The sequence below is a fragment of the Lepidochelys kempii genome, chromosome 27 (assembly GCF_965140285.1).
Source record: "Lepidochelys kempii isolate rLepKem1 chromosome 27, rLepKem1.hap1, whole genome shotgun sequence".
NCBI classification, from domain to species: Eukaryota; Metazoa; Chordata; order Testudines; family Cheloniidae; genus Lepidochelys; species Lepidochelys kempii.
The window spans coordinates 16,841,022-16,862,431 of record NC_136406.1 but is presented as its reverse complement, the minus strand read 5'-3'; the positions used below and the strand labels follow the sequence as shown (position 1 = coordinate 16,862,431).

Below are 21,410 nucleotides of genomic sequence, written 5' to 3'. Positions count from 1 at the left end.
GTCTGTAGCTTAGTTACGAGCACTCTTCTTGTGGCAATAACGACGCTCCCGGCCCCACACGTCAGGGGCACCGAGCTAGCAGCCGCCACGTTTCACCAGCGCTGCAGAGCTGCAGTCACTGATTAGCTCGTTAACCGTCGACAGAGGCAGAGCCAATTCACCGGCATCATTCCTCACCAGGTGAATGTCAACGTTCTTTACAAATAACAAAGCAGAAAAAAAAACATTTCGAAGTTTACAGACAAAGGTGAGCAGATGCCCTCGCAGCCCAGTCCCGAATCCAGTCACACTGATGCTGCTTTCTGGTCTAGTATTATAATAGCATGTAAAAGGGTGGGATGCGGGGGCCTCCCTAGGGGGCACCGATCCGGCCGGATGCTGTGCCACGCCAGCTCAGACGATGCGATGCAGAAATACCGTTTCACGCCCCAGAACATTCATTATGTGCCGTTCACCCATTTTTTGCTGGGTTTTGCCTTTTTCTTCTCTCCTTTCCATTTATTTATTTATTTGTTTGTTTATTTTTAAGCTGTTTCCCAGATTTCCCTCCTGGGTGACTTTGGAATTAATTCAATCAATGCACGCCTGATGAAGCAAACTGTAATTTTTACCCTGGAGTTAGAACTGGCTCAGGGATAGCGCCTATAAAGAGAAAGAAATGAATATGTGCATTCTCCCAGAAAGAGGTCACTTTTGCCTGGAGGGCCAGTGTGTCACGCTTTTTATTCTGAAATTCAACAATCTTGCGAACTTGGAATTTCAGATTTTCCTCTTGGCTCCCCAATACGCCAGGCTGTTGCCAGTGAGGAATCTGAAATACATGGAAAGAACGGCCGGTGTCAGGTGAAGGCCCTGGTTTGGCAGAACAATTAGGCACATGCTTAAGTGCGTTTCTGAACAGGCATGGGATGCTGGAGTGGAGTCTTCGGGTCTGAAGTGACTCTGGAGGGGGAGTACGAAAGACACAAGTGAAATCCTGGCCCGGCTGAAGTCAATGGGTGTTTTGCCGTTAATTTCACCGGGGCCAGGATCTCACCAATGAGATTTAAATGCCTCGCTGCCACTTGTGCCTTTGAGGAGCGCCCCCGCGCCTGCTGCCGTCCCAGTAATAATGGAGAGGCAGTGGGTAGAGATGTGGGTCTTGTTCCCAGCTCACGTGCTAGCCTGCTGGGGAACCTCGGGTGAAGCGTTTCATGTCTTTGTGCCTGTGTTTTTCCCAGCTGTAAAATGGGGATAGCGTTACTGCCCTCCTCCGGAAAGCGCTGGGAGATAGTGGATGAGCCGTGATCTATGAGAACATGGGGTGGGGGGTGGTGGTCTAGTTACTGCACGTTCTGCTCCGTCACATTTCTTTCGGGTGAGGGAAAAGGTTTGTGTTCCTGTAGCAGGCCCAGAGCTTCTCCGCGGCCTTACAGGTTGGAGAAGTAGCCCAATGCGTCTTCTTTGAAATGGGGCGACCAAAGCTGAACGCGGTGTTCAAAACCCACCTCCTTTCTCTGGAAGGACCAGACTTTTTGCAAGCAGAGCTGCAAAGATAAGACCTCGTCCAGACCCCACTGTTAAGCTTCTGATGAGCCTCCATGCTGTCAGTCATAGTTCTGCTGTTATGCAAATACAGCAGCCGTGCCAAGCTCATTGTATGGCTCTGTTAATGGCATGGCTGTGATTCTGGAGATTCATTTAAAGCCACTGGAATCTCTTTAGAACAGAAATGTGTCTTGTTATATTGGAATGTCTCTGAACTCTCTGAGCGTCTTTGTGTGATTTAAAGCTGGTTGTCAGCTCCTGCCTCCCCTCTAGTTATCTGTGGCCCGGCCCGGGGACGATGCAGCCAGCTTGATTCGCTGTATCTCAGCGAGCACGCGGGGCAGGACAGCGCTCGTAACGTTTTCACTTCTGCAGTGAACGGTGGGGTTTATGGCAACAATAAACGTAGCACTCCACGGTAACAAGCCAGCATGCCTTCATCAGCTGAGGAGTTTTCAAAGTTATCGTCCAAGAAGCATTGGAGACAGGAGGCCTAAAATAAACTAACCCTAAAGGGGAAAGGTAGACGCTGCGTTTTCCTGCCGAGAGGGTCAGTGGGTACTTATTCCTTGATAAGCAAGATGGGCACATGGGAATTTCCATAGCGGAACAGGTCCATGGTCCAGTCACTTCAGTCCCTGCTCTCTGACAGTGGCCGGCACCAGCTGGGGAGAGGAAGGTGCAAGATCCCCTGCTGGGCAGTTATGGAGTGACCTGCCCAAAAGGGGAAATTTCTTCCTAATCCCCACCCAGGGGTCGATTGGGGAGAGCAACAGTGTTCTTCCAAGCTCTGCCCACAAAATAAGCTCCACCCAAAGAGCCAGCACTCCCAGGAGCCTGTGCAGATGTTCAGAATAGGGCTGAATGGGCATCCCTGCTCAGCTTGGAGGGCGGCATCCTCTCCTGCCGTGTCCAGACTGGCTGTGCAGTCTCGGGGGGCTCCCCTGCAGCCTCTCTGCAGCGGCTCTTCCAGCTGATAGCCTGGAACGGAGGCCTCAGCCCCTTCACCGAGGGCCCCTGAACTCACTTGAATGTGTCTCTGCCAACCTCCTCCTCTCCCACACTGGACCATGTGGGACCAGAGCAGGGATCCTGTCCAAGGTGCAAAGGGCTCCCCACACAGCCCCATAGGTGGGGGGTGTATGTGGGGTGGGGTGCCTTGGCCTGGCTCCACACCCTGCGGGGAACGCTTTGCCCAAGGGACTCCCCAGCACTGAGCCTGGAGGGGCCCCCTGTGTGTTTAGGAGAGTGAAGTTCCCAGGTTGCTTTGACCGAGCCCTGCCCGCCTCACCCCTTGGCATCAGGGAGCCGGATCCTGGCTAACGATGTGACCCCTCTTTGCTGCCAGAGCAGCTCGGGTGTTTGAAGGGACCTTGCAAAGGGGGGGCCTGAGAATCATCTCTGCACAGGGGGGCTCCCCTGGTGGCATCAGGGCTGTACATCTGCCCTGCTCACCACCGCTGGCCTAGGGCGCAGCTCAGGGACGTGGCAGGAGAGAACTGTGTGATCGCTGTTATCGGGCCTCCAGGGAAGCAGAGCGATGTTAGAGCAGCCCTGACGCTGCTCTGACTTACAGCAGCCAGGGCAGAGGGCGGGAAGACGTCATCTCAGCCCATGCCCCCAGCACAGCAGCCACGGCACTGAGGCTCAGGCCCAGCAGCTCTGTTACATCAGTTGTCCATAACTCCTGGGGTCAGTTCCCTTAGCTCATCTGCACAGAGTTGGGAAATCCGGGCTCCTTAAAGTCTTCATGCCCCTTCCCCTTTCGTGCTCAAACCCAGGTGCTCTCTGGGCTGAGCAGCCACACAAGGAATAAGTGGAATTACCAGCCCTGCTCCAGCTGTATTCACAGCAAAGCCTCCCACCAGGGTGGCATGGGGAGGTCCCGTGCACTGTGCCTTAAGCCGCACTCAGAACCTCCGCCTTACAGCTGCTGAAAAGGAACGAAAGTAGCAGGCGAAGCAAAGGGAGGAAAAGCAGATTCAATGGGTGAGGGGCAGTGACTTTGATTTTGATGCCATGTGACATTCGTCTTTCAGCTCAGATCTGGTTATTGAAATCCAGTTTCTGCTCAGGTTCCAGAAGAGCCTCTGGCTGCTTAGAACCTATTCGGTTTTCCCCAGTTCCTACAAAAAAATTTTTATTTACTTTAGATTATTTTTAGATCACACACCAGTGCTCACCGTTAATTTGCTGGGGAGGGCGTGCAGCAGCCTGGGGAGCTGGTTCGTGGGGCTCGGGATGTGGCTGTTTCTATTATGGACGCTAATAACCCATCAGGGAGGGCTGGTGGGGAGAGGCAGCGGGCGCACACCATCAGCTGTATTTCTAACCCTAGCTAGTGACGGAGGAGAACTGAGGCTGTTCCCCAGTGCCTAAAGCTCAGATGAGGCATTCAAAATCCACTGGAAGTCAAACTCCTTTGACAATCTTAGCATAACCTCCTAGCCAGGGGACATATACCTCCCTCCTCCTCTGTGACTCGCGAGTCTAGCTACTGCCTCTGCATCTCCATTGCTTTTCTTACCGTGTTGGCTCTAGAGTTTTAAGTGTCCGTGTGCTCGGAGTTGGATAAGACTCAAAAGAAGTCCAGGTCCCCGCCCCAAGCAGCCTACAATCAGAGGCCCCAGCCTGCATAGGGTCTGCGAGAGCACTCCCCTGTGCCTACTCAGAATCCCCTTGGAGGGGGAGAGGCCCCAGGATTTCGCGGTGGGCATTGTGAAGGTTACTAGAGCTAGGTGGGAAAACTGGGATTTTAACATGAGAAACTTAAAACAAAAAGACCGTGGTTTGAAATGTTTCCGTTTCCCTGGGGGACACTTTGAACCAATTCAAGGCACAAAAATTCCCTCTTCATGTCAGTATCATGTAATTTCATGTATTTAAAACAAAACGCCAAAACACCATTTTAATTCAAAGTTTCAGAGTCTGCATTTGCCCTTTTCCAGGTGATTTAATTAAGAAAAATCTCAACGTTATGTCTCCTTCCCTCGCTGTGTAGGACCATCTGGGCACAGCAGCCCCCTCCTAGCATCGCTGTCTATTCCTGGGCGACCCCTACACCCGCCACTGGACATCAAGCACTTCCTGACCTTTAGACTCAATGGGACGTCCCCGCTCAACCTGTTCCCCAACTTCAACACGGTGAGTTATTGCGGGGCTCAAAGACCTTTCAGGCTGGAATGGGGGAGATCTGTGCTTCCGCATCTGAAACACAGCAGCCCACGGGTGCGGGGGGGGCGGGATGCCAGCAAGGACAGACAACCCGTCCCTGCTCACAACGTAACCCCGTCAAGTGCTTCCCATGTTCAGGGAGTGGGGAAGGAATATTCCAAAAATGAGGGTGTGGTGAAAAGGAGCACGTTGGCCAGGGAATAACTGTTCGTTGGGCCATGATGCCAGTCGCTCTAGGTGAGCACAGATGGACTCAGGGCATCACTCCTGGGAGATGCTGGGAATCTGGCTTTGGAGGGAGCTGGGCTCCCTTCCCGGCAGGGTTTGGCCTCTGGGCACCCGCTGTTTTCAGAAGCACTAAACTCCCACAGTTTGGGCCAGATTGACAGTCCAGCAGCTCCTGCCAAGAGCAATGGGAGCTGGACCCTTGTGAAAGCCTGACCCCCACATGAATACACACTTGGCTGAATCAGATACCTGGGTGCCCAGACCGAAGGTGCCCGTTTGCCTTTACCCGTGACTGGCAAAGTTCTGTGCCAGATGGTATTGAATGGGTCCCAGAAAGGGCAACAGGCAGCATGACTTGTTCACGGTCACAGAGCACATTAATGGCAGAGCAGGGGACAGAACCCAGATCTCCTGTGTCCCAACTCAGTGCCCTACCCACTGAGCCAGGCTGCCTTGTTCTCATTAATCCCATCGTCCTGTAAATCCCTTCTCGTGCAGAGCCCTTATTGTTCTGTTCGCTACCAATCACAGGCTCACCACTCTCCGCACCAGCCCGCTAATTTCCTGGGTTGCCAAAGGGGTCTTCTGAGCGAGACACTGCCCCCGCCAGTTTGTGCACTTGTCACTCTTAGCCGGAAGGGTCGCACGTTTGCAAAACTCTGGATGAGAGGGCTCAGTGGGTCCATTGCTGCAGAGGGAGGCGGGCTCTGACGCTGACCAAGGAGACACACATCTTTTGAAACAGGGATGCAGCCGAGATCAATCCCACAAGGCTCCATTCATCTCTATTATAAACAGACGTTTTTAAAATGCTTCATTTCGACCAAAATCAATTGGGTTTTGCTCCCAGAATCAATCGCAATAAAGTAGCTTTGGAGAGTAATTTTATGAGTTTAAACACAGAAAAGAGCATCTAAGGGTACAAGGAATCCGTCAGCTGTCATCTATCCAGGTTTTGTTGTCAGTCCTGCTTTGCTCATTGCATAATGTCTCTTGTTAGCTTACTAATGTCAAGGTCAATCTGCAGGCGAGCCCTGGCCTCGGTTATGTGATACTTATATAATAATGTCTCAGGCTTCTAATCTCCTCCTCCTTTGCCCCTTAACCATCAGGGAATTTCAGGGGCCTCTTCCGGTAGCTGGTTGCAAAAAATTTCATTTAAACCTTTTTTCCATTGGAAAATGGCTTTTTCAACTAAATGGAGATTTTCACATTTCTCTCCCCGCACCCTCCCAGCACAAGGTTGGTTTTAAATTTTTGGATTTCATATGAAAATTTTCAATTACACATTTTTTTGTCAAAAACTATTATTATTTTTTCATTAAAACTTTTCGGGGGGGGAATAATTTGCCAGCCAGCTGTAAGGAAGAATCTGGACTGGTGTTTGCAGTGATGGCCCATGGGATTCAATGGGGATGCAGCATGTGAATGGACGCCCATAGGGCAGCTGAGAAAGTGAGTCGATGGTGCTTGGAGGACAGCATGAAAGAGAGCCAATCCCAATTTTGCATCCTCCATTGGAGACTCTGTCCTGACTTGCTGGGAGACGGACTTGACCTGTCCTAGTAGGTCTTTCACATCTCTGACTTGATGGAATAGTAGACGTTAGAAATACAAAGACTTGGTGAATCACCTCTTTGAAGAGGAAACGTTGTGGTCTAACGGGCTGAGTACAGAGACAGAAGACCTGAGATCTGTTCCGGACTCTGCCCCGGTTTGCTGGGTGAACATGGGCAAGTCAGTTAGAACAAACTTTGCAAACATGTCGGCCAAAAGGGGAATGACTCCAGGGCTGTGCTCTGTCCCGTGCTATGCAGGAGGTCAGACTAGATCATCACAGTGGTTCCTTCGGGCTGTGTAACCTATTAAAGTTACTCACTGAAATCTTCACTTCCCCGGGAGCTCTGAGTGCTCAGCACAGCTGAAAATGAAGCTGCACTCGTGTGGCTACTTAGGCACCTTTAGGCCTCTGATTTTGAGAACACGAGTGGATTCTGAACCTCACTGTGCCTCATTCCCCCTCTCCTAGGCAGAGGGGGCGACACTGACTGTCCTCTTGTAAATTACTTTACTTCTATGCTATGGAAGTGCAGGTGATTATTGCTGCTTATTTAGGGGAAGATTTTCAAAGATGTTGGGGGGGGGGGTAGGCTCCCAACTCCCACTAACTTTGGGATTCAAGCCCCAAACTCCCATGGACTCCTTAAAATCCCAGCTTTAGCCCCTCTCTCTCCGGGGCTAGAATGCCGGGTTACAGTAGAAGATGGTTTTGCTGATGCTATTAACAGCCATTTTTGCCCATGTTCCTTTTCTGAGCAATCAGAGCCAGCAGCTAAACTGACCCAGTCTGTTCCTTATGCTCCTTGGCTGGCCCTCCCACCTCCCCCAGGCACGTGTCCTGTTGTCATGTTGTTGTTTTGTTTTTAAATGAAACTTTTGAAAATTCCTTTCCCCTGTGTTTGCTTGAAACACCATCTCCGCCTGCAGCATGAGCCGGTGACATTCCACTGCCCTTCTGGCAGGAAGGTCTTTGGTGGTGGGCTCACCTCTGCGAGGTCCCTTCGCTCAGCAGAGACAGTTGCTCCAAACCTGGCTGAGATAGGATCACACTAAGCTCTTGAGCAGTTTGCCATGTGTGTGCGTATTTGTGCAGGGGCTTTCCTGGTCTCGTTGAAAGTCTGCAGAGCCTCAGGGGGAAACAAGGACTCACGATCAGCTCTGCTTCTGACCCCAAGATGTTTTCATGCGAGTCCTGCCAGGAGTAGGTTGAGGGAGAAGGGCGTAAGTAGCTCTAAGCACAGTGGGAACCTGTGATAAAGCTGTCTGCGCTCAATGGAAATCTTACAGCACTGGGGGACCCGTTCAAATCCAGCCCTGGCTGGGAGTTGGTGAAAGTCGTTCCCACCTGACCTGTGGCTGATGGGGCTGTAGTGACTCAGCTCCCCTGGCCCTTTGGAGAGGGTCTCTCCGAGGCAGGGATCAGGACTAGCAGGAGCACGCCCTCTCTCCGCCTGCTTTGTCCCTCCTCTGTGCAACGAGGAGTCCAGGCTGCAGGGACCTCAGCTCACCCCCGGACCCAGCACCGTACTCACTACAGAACAGAATGGTGGAAAATCTTCTGCGCCATCCAGCAGGAGGAAATTGTTCCAGGGAGGAAGGAGCTAGCCTCTGGAGCAGGCCTACCAGAAACAGCAGCCGGGTTCCCGGCTCAGCAAGGCTGAGCCTTCAGCTTGGGCAGGGGTCAGATTTAAAGGGATTTTCAGCCCTTTTCTGGGTCAGGTTCATGCCAGTGCAGAGACTCAGCGTAGGGCCTACGAGATCCTCCAGGCTGGATCCCGGGAGGTGCGGTGCATTCTGGCCTCGATCCAGCAAAGCTCTTAAGCACACCCTGAACTTGGAGCAGTTTTCTGCCCAGCACCTCGCAGGCTCGAGCCCTTACGTGGGATTTAAGTGGCGCGTCAGCCTAGTGCTGCCGCAGCACATGGGATGGCTTCCATGCCTCCTGCAGTTACTGCTTACCCGGACCAGACGTGTCCGCTGCAGGGCGCGTAGACCCCTATTGAGTAATCTGCTCCTCCGGGCCTGACAGAAGGTGTCACAGACTTCAGCTGCTTCTGTGTGGAAGCGTCCAATGTGATAGTCCTTGGGCCAGGCAGGGGGGATCCTTGTTACCTCCTCCTTGGGCTGCCCTTAAACAGCCCCGCTCCCTCCATGCGTGGGGGAGGTTGAGGAAGTGAGTGGAGCGACAGGACCTACGTTTGGAACCGGCCTGGCTTCCTGGAGTGGCTGAGACGTCCCAGCTGCAGAGCAGCATCTGATGAAGCCCTCAGGCTGGCATTGCAGGAGTTGAGGCAGGTCCTGGTCGCAGCAGGAATAAGGAGGAATTTGGCCACACGGAGGAAGTGGGGGATGAAGCACCGACCGGGGGGGGGGAGGGGGCAGAAAGTTCAGAGGCCCCAAAAAGGCAGGCGGCTTTACAGAGGATGACAGCAAAGGCCTTTTCTTGGAGGGCAGCTGGACTCCAGCTCCATTTATTGCTTCGTTGCACCAGGGGAAGTCAGCCTGGTGTTCCCTTATCTCCCTTTCCCATCTAATCTGCCATGCCGACAGCTCAGCGAGTCCATCTGGCTGCTGAGCCTCAAGTATACGCTAAGGGAAGAAAGAAAAGCTGTTCGTCCTTTAGATTTCAGATTTCCAGCTACACTGGGTCATATTCAGAGTTGGTGCAAGGAGAGAGCAACTCCACCCGTGTCAGTGAACTTGCACCTTCTGACCCCAAGCCCATGTGCTGGCCCTGCTCCAGCCCAGGAAATGTTCTGTAATAGTCACCCCCACCCCACTGGAACAGCGTCGAGGGAGAGTTGCTTGTTACCGCAGAGCTGAATCCTTTGCATGCTGGGCAGGTCACAAGACTCTCATGAACCCAGCAGATGTTCTACTGTGGAGCAAAGCAAATCTTGCCGAGCTGTGCGCTCTTGCTCCTTAGAGCAAAAACCCAGTATAATAAAGAGACAGTGGATCGTGTTCAGGAGGCACTCTCTGGCTGTGACTGCATTGAGTTCCCCAAAATCTAACAGTGTCTTGCAAAACCACAATACCAGAAGGCACAGTCCAAACTGACGTTGTCCCTCTGAATTCCCATTTCTGACCTCGGTGGCTGGCAGGAAGTTCAACGAGGAGATCTCTATTTATATCAAGAGGAACATCCCGGGGATAAATTGAGTAATTTGAGTCAATAGGAATTGACTATAAAGCAGAGACATTTGCTCTCTGGATGCACTGTACCCAGAATCGCCTCTCTGCTTTCATGTGAGTTCTCTCTGGAGATGGGGACAGAAGACTCCTGATGCATTCCAATTAATTCTGCTGGAATCTGTAAATGAAAATCACGTCAGACCAGACACTCCTGAGCCCTGGGAATTGGTACGTACGCTCTCAATGCAGAGATCCGTCAGCAGAGCTGTATTTAGCATAGGCCAGGAGAAGTACATGGTGTCACATTTTACTTTTCCAAAGGTGTTCTTGGTGCCACAGAGAATAGACTGTAGGGGGTACAATCCAGCACTCATCTGTGGGAGGAGACTAGCCAGGGTTATGCCAGGGCTTTTCCAGTCCAATGTCTGTGGCTGCAGAAGTTGGAAGAAAGTTTTTTTTAAGTAGAAGCACAAGAATTCTCAGGTGGCATCAAAGTGTCGGAACCATTCAGCGTCACCCACCGAAAGGAGTCGTTTTGTGCTTCTAGCAAAGTTCTCTGTGTGCTAAAAACACAGTTCTCTGCCGATCTGCCTGATGGAACAAAGATGCAGAGACAGAGTGTCATTCGATATCTGCAGTGCAGGCGGGTGACTGGAGCAGACCGGCTCCACAGAACAGCTATGCACTGCATGGCCCACTGCCGAACGCCTTTTCAAAACTCAACATTAGATTTGACTTTTGAATACAAGAAATGGTGAGGGGTGAAACAGCTATGAAACCCTCAGCATCTGCAGCTGCAATAATTCTTGGCTGTAGAGTGGAGCGTTGTTCCAGGGGTCTAGGAGCCAGGACTCCTGGGTTCACTTCCCCGCTCTGACTCTGAGGAGGGAAGTCACTTTACTTCTCTGTACCTCAGTTTCTCCATCTGTGACATGGGGATCATTCTGGCCGGCCTGCTTCCCCAGGGCGTTGCACGGACGAGCGAAGGAGCGTTTGCACAGCGAAGTGATAGTGCTAGATGTGAGTTAAGTGTTTATTGTTGTGAAGGAGCCGAACGGTGGGGATGGCCTAGTGGTTAGAGTGCGAGGCCAGGTCCAGTTCCCTGGACTAGTCCCTCAGTCCCCCATCTGTAAAATGAGGATGACCAGCACTGCCCTGCCTCACAGGAGGGTTGGGGAGGATCAATGCGTATAACAGATTGTGAAATGCTCAGAGCCGCAGTACTAGAGGCCATGTGACTAGTGTAAGTCGATAGAGGGAAGGGACAGATGGCATCCCATCGTACATATGGGACTTACTGCTGCAAACAGCTTCATGTAACCCGAGAGCAGGACCTGTGTCCCGGCATTCTGGGAAATCTTTGCATATCTGTGTCCAGAACAATTAAATGAGCTGGCAAGAGACATCAGTTGGGTCTGATCTCACTCAGCGTTGGATGGGACGTGGCAGTGGCTGCAGGGATGGCCGAGGCAGTGGTTTCATGCCGCGCTTTCCAAACTTCATGTCTGGAAACAAGGTCTCTTGAAACGGGGTGGAAGCTCCCTTGCCCCAAGCATGTTTTCCCTTTGGAGTTAGCCAGTTCAGCGCTGCTCCCCGGGCCCAGTGCAGGGGCAGAATGGGTTCTTGCCGTGAGCCCCACATTAGAGATGACGGGTCGTGTGGGAACACCCTCCCTACAGGTGTTACTCCCTACAGATGAATGGTGGTGGGAGCAGCAGCCAGTGAACGCACAGCGCTCAGAGGTACTTGCCAGCAGGGAGAGGAGAGGAAGCCACCCCTAGGAGCCTCAAACTTAAGAGCTCCGTGTGCTGGAGTGCTCAAAAGAGCTAATGTGATCCTGGGATGCATAACCAGGTGAATGTTGGCTGGGTGGAGAGAGGTTATTTAACCTCTGTGTTCAGCACTGGTGCGACCGCTGCTGGAACCCTGTGTCCAGTTCTGGTGCCCACGATTCGAGAAGGAGGTTGATAAATTGGAGAGGGGTCAGAAAAGCGCCACGAGAATAAGAAAACCTGCCTTACAGCGATAGACTCAAAGAGCTCAGTCTATGTATCTGAACAAAGAGGAGGGGTGAGTTGATTACCGTCTATAAGCACCTATCTGGGGAACAAATAAGTAATAATGGGCTCGTCACTCTAGCAGAGGAAGGTCTAACGTGATCCAATGGCTGCGAGTTGAAACTAGACAAATTCAGACTGAAAGTAATGCTGAAAATTTGAACAGTGAGAGTAACGACCCAGGGGTCGTGGAGGATCCTCCGTCACTGTCCGTTTTTAAATCAAGAGTAGCTGTTTTTCTGAAAGCTCTGCTCTAGGGATTAGTCTGGGGATGTTCTGGGGCCAGACTAGATGATCCCAATGATCCGGCCTTGCAATCTAGCAATCTATGAATCAAACCACTTAACAAACTCTTAAGTACCCACAGGAGCCTGGATGTTGTTGCCACCATTCTACAGATGGGGCAGTCCAAAGCCAAGGGGTTAACAGGTCTGATCTGGAGCGGTCCTGAGTAGCCGCAGCTGGTATCAGTGGCAGTTGTGGGTGCTTATCTCCTCTGAAATCCAGCTCCCTGCACAGTACAAGGCGTGTTCAGGCTCCTTTAACCTGGCTGTAAGTAATCCACACTGGGCTCTTCTACACAAGAGCAGATTTTGCAAGTGACTTGCCCCGGGACACATAGGAAATCATTGTCAGAACTGGGAGTGGAACCCAAGAGTCCTACCCCCTTGTGCCTCTGTATAACAGAACTTTACTGCAGGGTCATTTATTAGTCATGTCTCATATGACATAGATCCAGTGAGGCAGGGAGTTCCCTGGTGGGACGTGTAGGAGACTGTGTGTCTTAAGGAATGGAACGGAAAGCTCAGGCGAATATCTGTTGTCCAGCCGATACTCAGAGCTGCCAAGAGCCCTGTGGCTTCCCCAAAGATGTCTGGGAATGTGAAGTAATGACTTTGGGATGTGCCACTCCTCTGTTACTCTGAAAGAACCCAGCCAGTGAGGGCAGAAGATCACGTGATGGGAAGACACCAGAAAAGAGCATGATGATGAAGTGGTTGTAGAACAGTGTGAAGACCCAATCTGCTGGGAAACGGGCCGTCCGTTTCATCTCCTTAAACAAGTAGTTTAAGAATCCATCTGGGGAAGGGGTAACTTTTCTTTAATTGCCCCTTCATGGCTGCAGACTGGGGCTTCAAAGGGTTAGAGAGGCAGCTAGGGCACATCCCCAGATGCTGAATGAATTCATGATGAACTAGCGCAATTAAAGAGAATATGAACTGAATAAAAATTGATTGGACAGTTAAAATGTCCTGTGGTTTTGACATTAATGGAGGATACTTTATAGGAAGAGTCCAAAATGGAAAGTGAAGCTTTCTGAGAGGCTGTAATTTAGTGTTAATTAATAGGCGTGTAAACCTCTAGCACGTAGCATCAAGGACCCTTGATCATTAAAATACCAAATTGTCTAGTACCCTTTTGTCTCTGTGGTGTGGAGCCTGCATTCTCATCACCGCCCCCTCAGAAGGTTCAGTGTAGTAATAAAGAGCCAATCAGATCTGTTCTCCCCATGGGTTGGATTTTTTCCCCCTTTGCTATTAATCCATCTGATTTAAATAGTTGAACAATCTTTAACAAGTGCCCGCAGAGCCTGTCTCTCAGCTGCTCTGCTGGTCTCAATGAGTGTAGCTCTGTTGGAGTCGATGGAAAAATGCCCATTTAAACCCACTGGGAGTCTGGCCCAAAGCTTGACCAGGCATCAAAATCTGGTACTTTTATAATAAAAATAATAATCATTTGCCCACCTTCCGGCCCCAAGTCTCCATGTATCTATCAGGCATTGATGAATTTCCACAGCTCAGCTCTTCTCTGAGGCAGGGCAGTGTCACTATCCCCATTTTACAGTGGGGGAAACTGAGGCACAGATAGAGGAAGTGACTTGCAGCAGATCAGTGGAAGAGCTGGGAATAGAACCCAGGAGTCCTGGTGCCCAGTTTGGAGCATTAACCACAAAACCATCCCTCCTTCCATACATATGGCAGGACATATGTGTGATGCCTGCAGCTGGCTGAACTTTTGTCATTAAAAGGTTGTGGTGTTTTTCCCCTCCAAACAATGGCATTTTGAACAATTCAAAAATTTTCTGTGCAAATGCTTGGCTTGCTCAAAATGTTCCTATTTTTCATCAGAATGAAACAAAAAAATTTGAGCTGAATTTTAAAAATTCAGTGTCCTGTTTTCAGTTTTCCCGTATTTCTGCTTTTCCAGTGAAAAAAGGAGTGGAAAGGGGGGGAAGAGCGACAGCAACAAATTTTGGGTTACGTTTCAATGGAAAAATGAAATATGACAGCAAAAAACTTCCCCCGGAATAACAATATTTTGCTTCTCTCTAAAGAAAAACACAAAAAACTTCACAAAAAACTAGGTATATTTCAGCCACCCTAGTAACAACCTCCGAACTGTGTCTAGGTCCGTTCCGTGTTTAACAGAGGCTTGGACACTACACTCTCATATGGGCATGTTACAGTGATGGGAGAGAAGAATCTGTTTCATTCACAGTCTCTTAAATATTCCCCATTTTCCGCCAGCCAGTGCAAGGCCAGCAGGCACACTCGTGCGCTCGCACATTCATGCTTTTGGAGCCAACCTTTTCTACTGGTGGAAGATCTTGAGGCCATGTCTCGACTCCGTCACTTCGGTACTGTCTCTGCAGCTGGGCCGGTGTAGCGCAGGCTTTTCCTACAGAAGGGGTTTCTCCACCCCTGGAGTGAATCCGCCTTTCCGAGGTAGCTAGAGAATCCTTCTGCTGACCCAGCCACCTTTACAGAAGGGGTCGGGCCGACCTAAATATGGCTCTGAGGGTGCGACATTTTTCCAGGGCGTGTGTCACATTCCTGGGACGCGCCTAAATGTCTGTGAAATCCTCGGCTGTGATTTGTGGTTCTCATGGTAGCAGCTAGAGCCTCCAACTGAGATCAGGGCCCCCTGGGGCTGGGTGCCGCACAGCCCCATCGTGAGAGACGGGCCCTGCCCTCAGGAGCTCGCAGTCCTACTGGACCAGGCAGTGGAAGGATTATTACATTTTTCCAGCTGAAGAACTGGGGCAGAGAGAGGTTCTGTGAATTGCCTAATCAATGGCAGGGAACTCAGAGCTCAGGAGTCCCAGTCCAATGCCTCAACCCAAGCCCATCCTTCCTCCCTGAGTTAATTATGGGCACTGCTGCCTAGAACCACCAAACCCAAGAAATATCTGCTACCTTCCTGAACTTCCCACCCATGGCATCTTCTTAGATCTGTAAATTCCACTCCACCTTCCTCCTGACATCTCCAGTTCTTGGCTCCCTCCTGAGCTGCTAGACATGGGGGATGAGCTCCTTAAATGCAGAAGAGCGGCAGCTACCAGTTAAAATGCTGGGGAGCCATTCCGGCAAGGGAACAGCATGAACACAGCACCTTGATGCAGCACTGCACGGAGGAGAGAGATTCCTCCTTGTTTGCACTGTGGGGGTGCTGCTGTGAGCGGACGGCAATGTTTGTTGTCAGAGGTGGAGCCGCGTCTTTGTCATCGCTAGAGGCCTCTGGTTCCCCCATCACAACCCAAATGCCTCTTCATTTATATTCCAGATAAGTGAGTAAAATTTCATCGCAAACAGGCACTTCATTAATCACTCGATGTTACCATTCTGTTCACTCCTGGAATGGAATTTGGGGTCTTGATAATGGCTCTGTTGTCCAGGCATGTGCCCTGAAGACTGATGCACCTGTCTCTGCTACTAAATAGCTTTGCAGAGAAATATGATCGCCTAAAAACCCAAGGTTCCACTGACAGCAGGACACAGATAAGATAATCTTCCTATGCCTCCAGGTAGCGGAACAATCCTTGCATTATAGATTACAGCGTCACTCCAACAAAGAGATTATTCTTATTTTTCCCCCTTTTGCATTTTGCTTAAAACAATTATGGCTTTCGAATAGGTTTACCACGCCGGCTGAGGCATAAAATGACGCTGAGCGTCAGGGAGAGACAGACCCACTGGGGGCTGTCGTTGGTCTGTGTGCGCCTGCCTCATCTCAGAACCTCTGCCCTTTGATGAATCGTCTCAGAAAGACACAGCCCATTACAAATAGCCGGAGTTCTTCTCGTTCTGTGCAGAGCAAGCGCCCTGTGGAATACCCGGGGCGAGGGGATTCCTCGGCCAATAAAAAAATGTTACCGAATAATTGTGATAATAGTTTGATACAGCATGAAAAGTAAATGACTTCTTATAGTGCAGGCCCCAATGGAGATTGGCTGGTGCTAGGCGCTTTCCTTACCCGTAGAGGGAGCCAGTGCCTGACAAGTCAGACAAGGGGGGGAAAGGGTCACTACCCCCATTCTACAGATAGGGACCTGAAGCACAGAGAGATTGTGAGCTGGCCCAGAGCACATCTGGGGGGATTCCCCTCCCTGTACATTGTTCCTGGCATGTGAGCAATTCAGCCTAGATCCCAATGGCAGCAACCTGTCGAAGTGCTCCCAAAATTGGCGGCCCAGCGAATACGTTAGCTGTGGGCTGGGCAGCTGACTAGGCATCAGAGCAGGGAATTTTCAGGGTTCCTTGTTCTGAGCTCCACCCCAGTCGGTGGGTCTGCATCTCGTAGGATGTCACAACGACACCTCATTGTGAGGAGAGTGACGTGTTGTCACGAGGGTGAGATTCGCTGCAGTGCAGAGGGCAAAGCACAAGGTACAGGTGCTGTGTAAACCCTGTAGTGCTTAGGTCTTCTGCTGGCCTTGCATGGGGGTGAATTTTATTCACTGATTAACAGCAAACAAAGGGTTAATGACTGGCGACTCGTTTTTATCACCTCCGAGTCTAAACACTGAGACCCTATTTCAGTGGCTGAGGTTCCAGCTAAGTCACCTGGCAGTGCACCTGTTTCATTGGGCTGATGAGGAGGGGCAGCTGGGGACCTCAAATTAAAACCGATAATTTGCCATCCACGACATTGACATCTGTTGTGAACGGAGAAGGGATCAGAGAGGAGGGAGAATCTGAGAGCTTCCTGGATCTCTCCCTGAACAGTTAGCCTGGGGGACTAGGTGCCAGGACTCCTGGGTTCTATTCCTGGCACTGCTACTAACTTGCTCTGTGTCCGTGAGGAAAACTCACTCTTGGTGTTTCTGTTTGCCCCCTCTGTAAAAGGGGCGGTTATGATTCCCAGCTCTCAGAGGCATTGAGATCTGTGGGTGAAATGATGAGAAAGAGGAATTATTTCTCCCTGGTACTGGGGAAGGGGTCGAGTTACTCAAGAGCCAGGAGAAGGCAGGAAAGCTCCAGAGGCTGGGGGAGAGGAAATATTGTCACCCCTCTGCTGAGCAAATGCAGATCGTGGGGCCCTGCAGGTTGGTTTCCGATGGAGAGACACCAGTGATGCAAAGTCTGCACGTTTTCTTAGTGTAACTTGCTTTATTTACACCGTGTGCATCAGTCCTTCAGCAAAGGTGGTCACAAACAGCATGCAGGCACAGCCGCTCTCTCTGAAATCTTGGGCCAACACCAGGGCCCGGTTCCCCAAGAGCAAGAATTGGCTCTAGTTGGAGAGACTGAGGCAGAGACCAAAGTCTCCTGCTGCTTGCTACAGCTCCTCTGAAAGAATGAATTGACATTGCAAAATGAACAACGAGGCAGCATTTCTTCTAAGGCTGCACGCAGCTGGCAGGCGAAGAAAAAGATCTTGCGAGACTGTGTAACAGCGCCCTCTTGGGGCTCCTGCTGTAACAATATGATAAGAGGTAGCAACATTCGGGCTGCCGGGCAGAACCTCATGGTGTGTTGGACATCGGGGGCTGGGGACAAGTCTGGATTCTGCCCGGACAACACCTGGAGGACAGCACGTGCCAGGAGCTGCATGCTCTAGGTGTTGGCAGGGCCCGTCAGCAGTAGCCGAGGAAGGAAAGGATTCAAAGCACAGTATTAAGTATTAAACACCGAGTAACCACGTGCCCTCCCTCCCTCCCCTTCCAGATGGATCCCGTGCAGAAGGCCGTGATCAATCACACCTTTGGTGTCCCCTCCCCGCTCAAGAAGAAGCAGTTCATCTCTTGCAACATCTGCCACCTCCGATTCAACTCCGCGGTAAGCTGTGTCTGGAAGGGGTGGGGCGGGCAGTGCCGAGGGAGAGGGGGCTTAGCAGCCGGATGGTCGAGACAAGGAAGGAACAGGCTCCTTCCCAAAATGGGACAGTGGGCCAGACCCTCCATTGCCAGCAGCTTACATGGGGTACAGCCGAGGAGGGGGCTGTCCGGAGCCGTAGCTGTCCCAGCCCAGGAGCTCTGGCGGCTGCTGCAGCAGCAGCTGGCTATGGCTGCCCCAACATCAGCTGGGCCTCTTTGTGCTCGCCCTGCCTGCCCCGAGGTGCCCATTGTGCTGGGGGCTTCAGGGAGGGTGGTTTAGTGGGCGGGTCACTGGACCAGGACTCTGGGGACCTTGCTGCAGTTCTTGGCTCTGCCACAGAATCCCCATGTGACCTTGGGCAAGTCTCCGCCTCTACTTTGTGCCTCAGTTCCCAATCCGTGAAATGGGGATAATATGCCCTGATCTCCCAGAGGGTGCTGGGGGGATAAAACCCATTAGTGATGGTGAGTGCTCGCCTGAGGTATGACGATGTGGGTCAGCTGAGTATCTAGATAGGGAGGAGCCAGCTCTGCTGTCTATACGTGCAGGGGGTATTTCCAGTCCGACCTTGCAGAAAGTTTCTGCTTCCTTTGCACCGTTGAGAGTAGGTCATCCAGAAAGAAAGCAGAAGGCTGGGGGTGTTGGGGGGTGTTCCTCAGGACATAGGGAAGCCCCAGGGGATTTCTCTTGTCTTTCAAAGGGAGTTTGAATAAAAAAATGTCCTGATGCCTAGGCCAGTCCCCCTAAGGCTAAGGCCTTGTCTATACTAGACAAATACAGCAGAAGCCCAATAGTGCTTAGGTGAGCAGCTGGCCCTTGTGGGTGGGTTTCACACACAGAGGAACAGCAAATGGAGGAGCTCTTGACATGCACCGGTTTCATTAAATCAATTTAAAAATGGATCTAGTGACATTGGGGCAAAGCCCAGCCTAATGTACATACATATAAACCACTTTCCCCTGTGCTCATATTGATTTTGCGGCATCTGACACAAGCCAGGTCACCACAGAGTTAAACAAATTGAAGTGCATCTGCATTAGGCGTTTGCACTGATTTGACTAATTGAGTTTTAAATCCATTTCATCAAACCGGTTCAAGTTTGCTAGTCGAGACAAGGCCCAGCAGAGCTCTCTGAACAGGCTGGGAACGTTGTCAGAACTCCAGTGCTTAACTCCCCGCTGGGCCAGCCCCCTGCTCCCCAGCGCACCAAGCAAGGGCATGTCTGGGTTACTTAACCCCACACGCATAGTTTTAGATACAATTACAAACTGTGAACGTGCTTGCAGAGGAGTCGCTCCCATTTATAGCTTGGGTGAATTTGCCCTGTAGCATGGAAACTGGCCTGGGTTAAGTCCCCTGCACCGCAAGGGAGATCGGTCCAGGAGTTCCTCCCAAAATAGGGTTGGTCATCATGACCTTGTGTCTTTGCGTCATGCCCCCCGTCCACCCTGGGAAGGGCAGGTTCGGCCTCGGGTATGTCTCATCACAGCCAGCCCCCTGCAGCGGGAAAGCCCTGCAGCATTCAATGGCTTCCCTAGCTTTAATGGGAGGAGGTGTTGCCTAGTGGTTTGAGCAGAGGACTGAGACATGGGAGACCTGAGTTCTATTCCCAGCTCTGGCACAGGCCCGCTGGGTGACCTTGGGCAAGTCACTGCATCCCTTTGTGCCTCGGTTTCCCCATCTGTAAAATTGAGACCGTGATGTTGCCCTCCTTTACAGAGTTTGAGATCCACTGATGAAAGAAGTTAATTATTTATTATTATGGAAGGGCAGCAAGTTGTAAAGCCAGCCTCTCTCCCTTTCCGCCGCCCCCTCTCTGATACGCAGTGCCGTCAGAGGTCTCATTTTCGCAGCCACGTTCCAAGGCACGGACACAGCTTGCACATACCCTGCACACGTGGTGCTGCAGGTGGATTTACCCCTCTCTGCTGCCCTCCAAGTTGCTCGGCACCGCACCCTGCCCCCTTCTGGTTCTTTCACCCCGTGCGGCTCCATGAGGCCGACTGGCAGCTGCGCCCTCCCTCTCTAGACACTGGAAATGCCACGTCTGATCCTTTGTCTTTCCGCTGCTCTTCATTTCGCTCAGGTCCGCTCCGGCTGCCTCGCTTCTTGGCTTGCACCCTTAAGCTTCTTTATCAGCCCGTGCAGTTCGTATGTGTTCCTCGGGAGCTGAATGTAATCTTTGCCGCCCTGGCTCTGCAGAGCTCTGATGTGCTGGATGGGTTGCTTGGGGTTTTTTTTAGCTTTTTCTTCCAAATCAATCAAACATCTTGTCGAGGGGAGGAAGGTCACTTTCATTCGTCCCCTGCAGTAATGAATTGTACCCAGCCGATCTCTTGGGGGGGGGAGCTGATTAGAAGTTTAAAAGGAAATTCTCAGTCAGATCAGATGCTGCAGAAGTTGGGTGGATCCCCAGCAGACAGAGGTGAGGTTCTCTGCTCTGGGACACTTGGGAGGCCAGACTAGATCCGGCCTTACTGTCTATGGCCAGCTGAGATCTGCTCTGCAACCTTCCATGAAGAGGTGACTGACGGTGGCACCGGCCCAGCTCTTAACTCTCATTCCAGTCGAATCTCTTTGCCCTGTCTCAGGGTTGTAATGGTCGTTGTGTACAGAGGGCCGAATCCCAGTGTGTCATTCTCGGCCCTGGATGGGCTCCACACTCCTCGCCGCAGTCTCCAGGGTGTTGATAGGAGCCTTGCACAGAGGTCAAGGGATAGAATAAGGCCCTGAGGGAGTAATTAACCTAGCAGGAATCATGGCATTGTCCCATTCAGACCGTGTTGCCAACCCTGGCGGATTTATCAGGAGTCTTGCAATATGTGGTATTTTAGTGCCTGGAATTAGAGGATTATGGGAAAATTTCATCTTGGAACTAGGACCCTAGGCTGTGGAAAACCCAGAAGGCAAAGAATCAGCACCTGGTGTTTATCGTCTTTTCGAATCTCATGATCTTTAACCCAATCTCATGATTTTTGTGCGCTTGATGCTGGGCGTCATTCACCAAGGGCACCTGGGCGGCTGCAGGCCACTGCTGTGCTGCCATTCATTTCTCCTCCTTCCCCATCCTCCTTTTTCCAGTTTCTCCCTCTTCCATGTCTCTATATGTCTGCTCTGTTCTTCCTTCTGCATTTCCCTTTCTTCAGCAGCTCCCCATCTGCCCCTGCTCCTGTGGGCCTTTCCCCTGCTCCCTGTTTGCTGAAATGATCACCTGCAGGCTTTCAGTGAAAACTGCTCAGCAGGTTACTCTCTCCAGCACCCAGACACCCAGATCCAAACCCCAAATAAATCTGTTTTACTCTGTATGAAGCTTGTACAGGGTAAACTCATAAGTTGTCTGCCCTCTCTAACACTGATAGAGAGATATGCACAGCTGTTTGCTCCCCCAAGTATTAATCACTTACTCTGGCTTTACTAATAAACAAAAGTTATTTTATTAAGTATAAAAAGTAGGATTTAAGTGGTTCCAAGTAATAACAGACAGAACAAAGTAAGTCACAAAGCAAAATAAAACAAAACACGCAAGTCTAAGCCTAATATATTAAGAAACTGAATATAGGTAAATCTCACCCTCAGAGATGTTCCAATAAGCTTCTTTCACAGACTAGACTCCTTCCTAGTCTGGGCCCAA

At 51.1% G+C, this 21,410-nt stretch overlaps 1 protein-coding gene across 6 annotated transcripts in view; it reads left to right on the top strand.

Moving 5' to 3' along the window:
- The window catches only part of LOC140904058 (zinc finger protein 385C), a 195,057-nt gene that overhangs the window by 153,532 nt on the left and 20,115 nt on the right, over positions 1–21,410 (top strand). For 5 of the 6 annotated variants that reach the window (XM_073326288.2, XM_078850755.1, XM_073326283.2 and 2 more), the window contains 2 exons: positions 4,529–4,671; positions 17,630–17,740. In XM_073326288.2, the coding sequence (XP_073182389.1) occupies positions 4,529–4,671; positions 17,630–17,740 (254 nt within the window). The remainder of the gene's footprint in view (positions 1–4,528; positions 4,672–17,629; positions 17,741–21,410) is intronic. The other variant, XM_078850756.1, reaches the window with a different exon arrangement.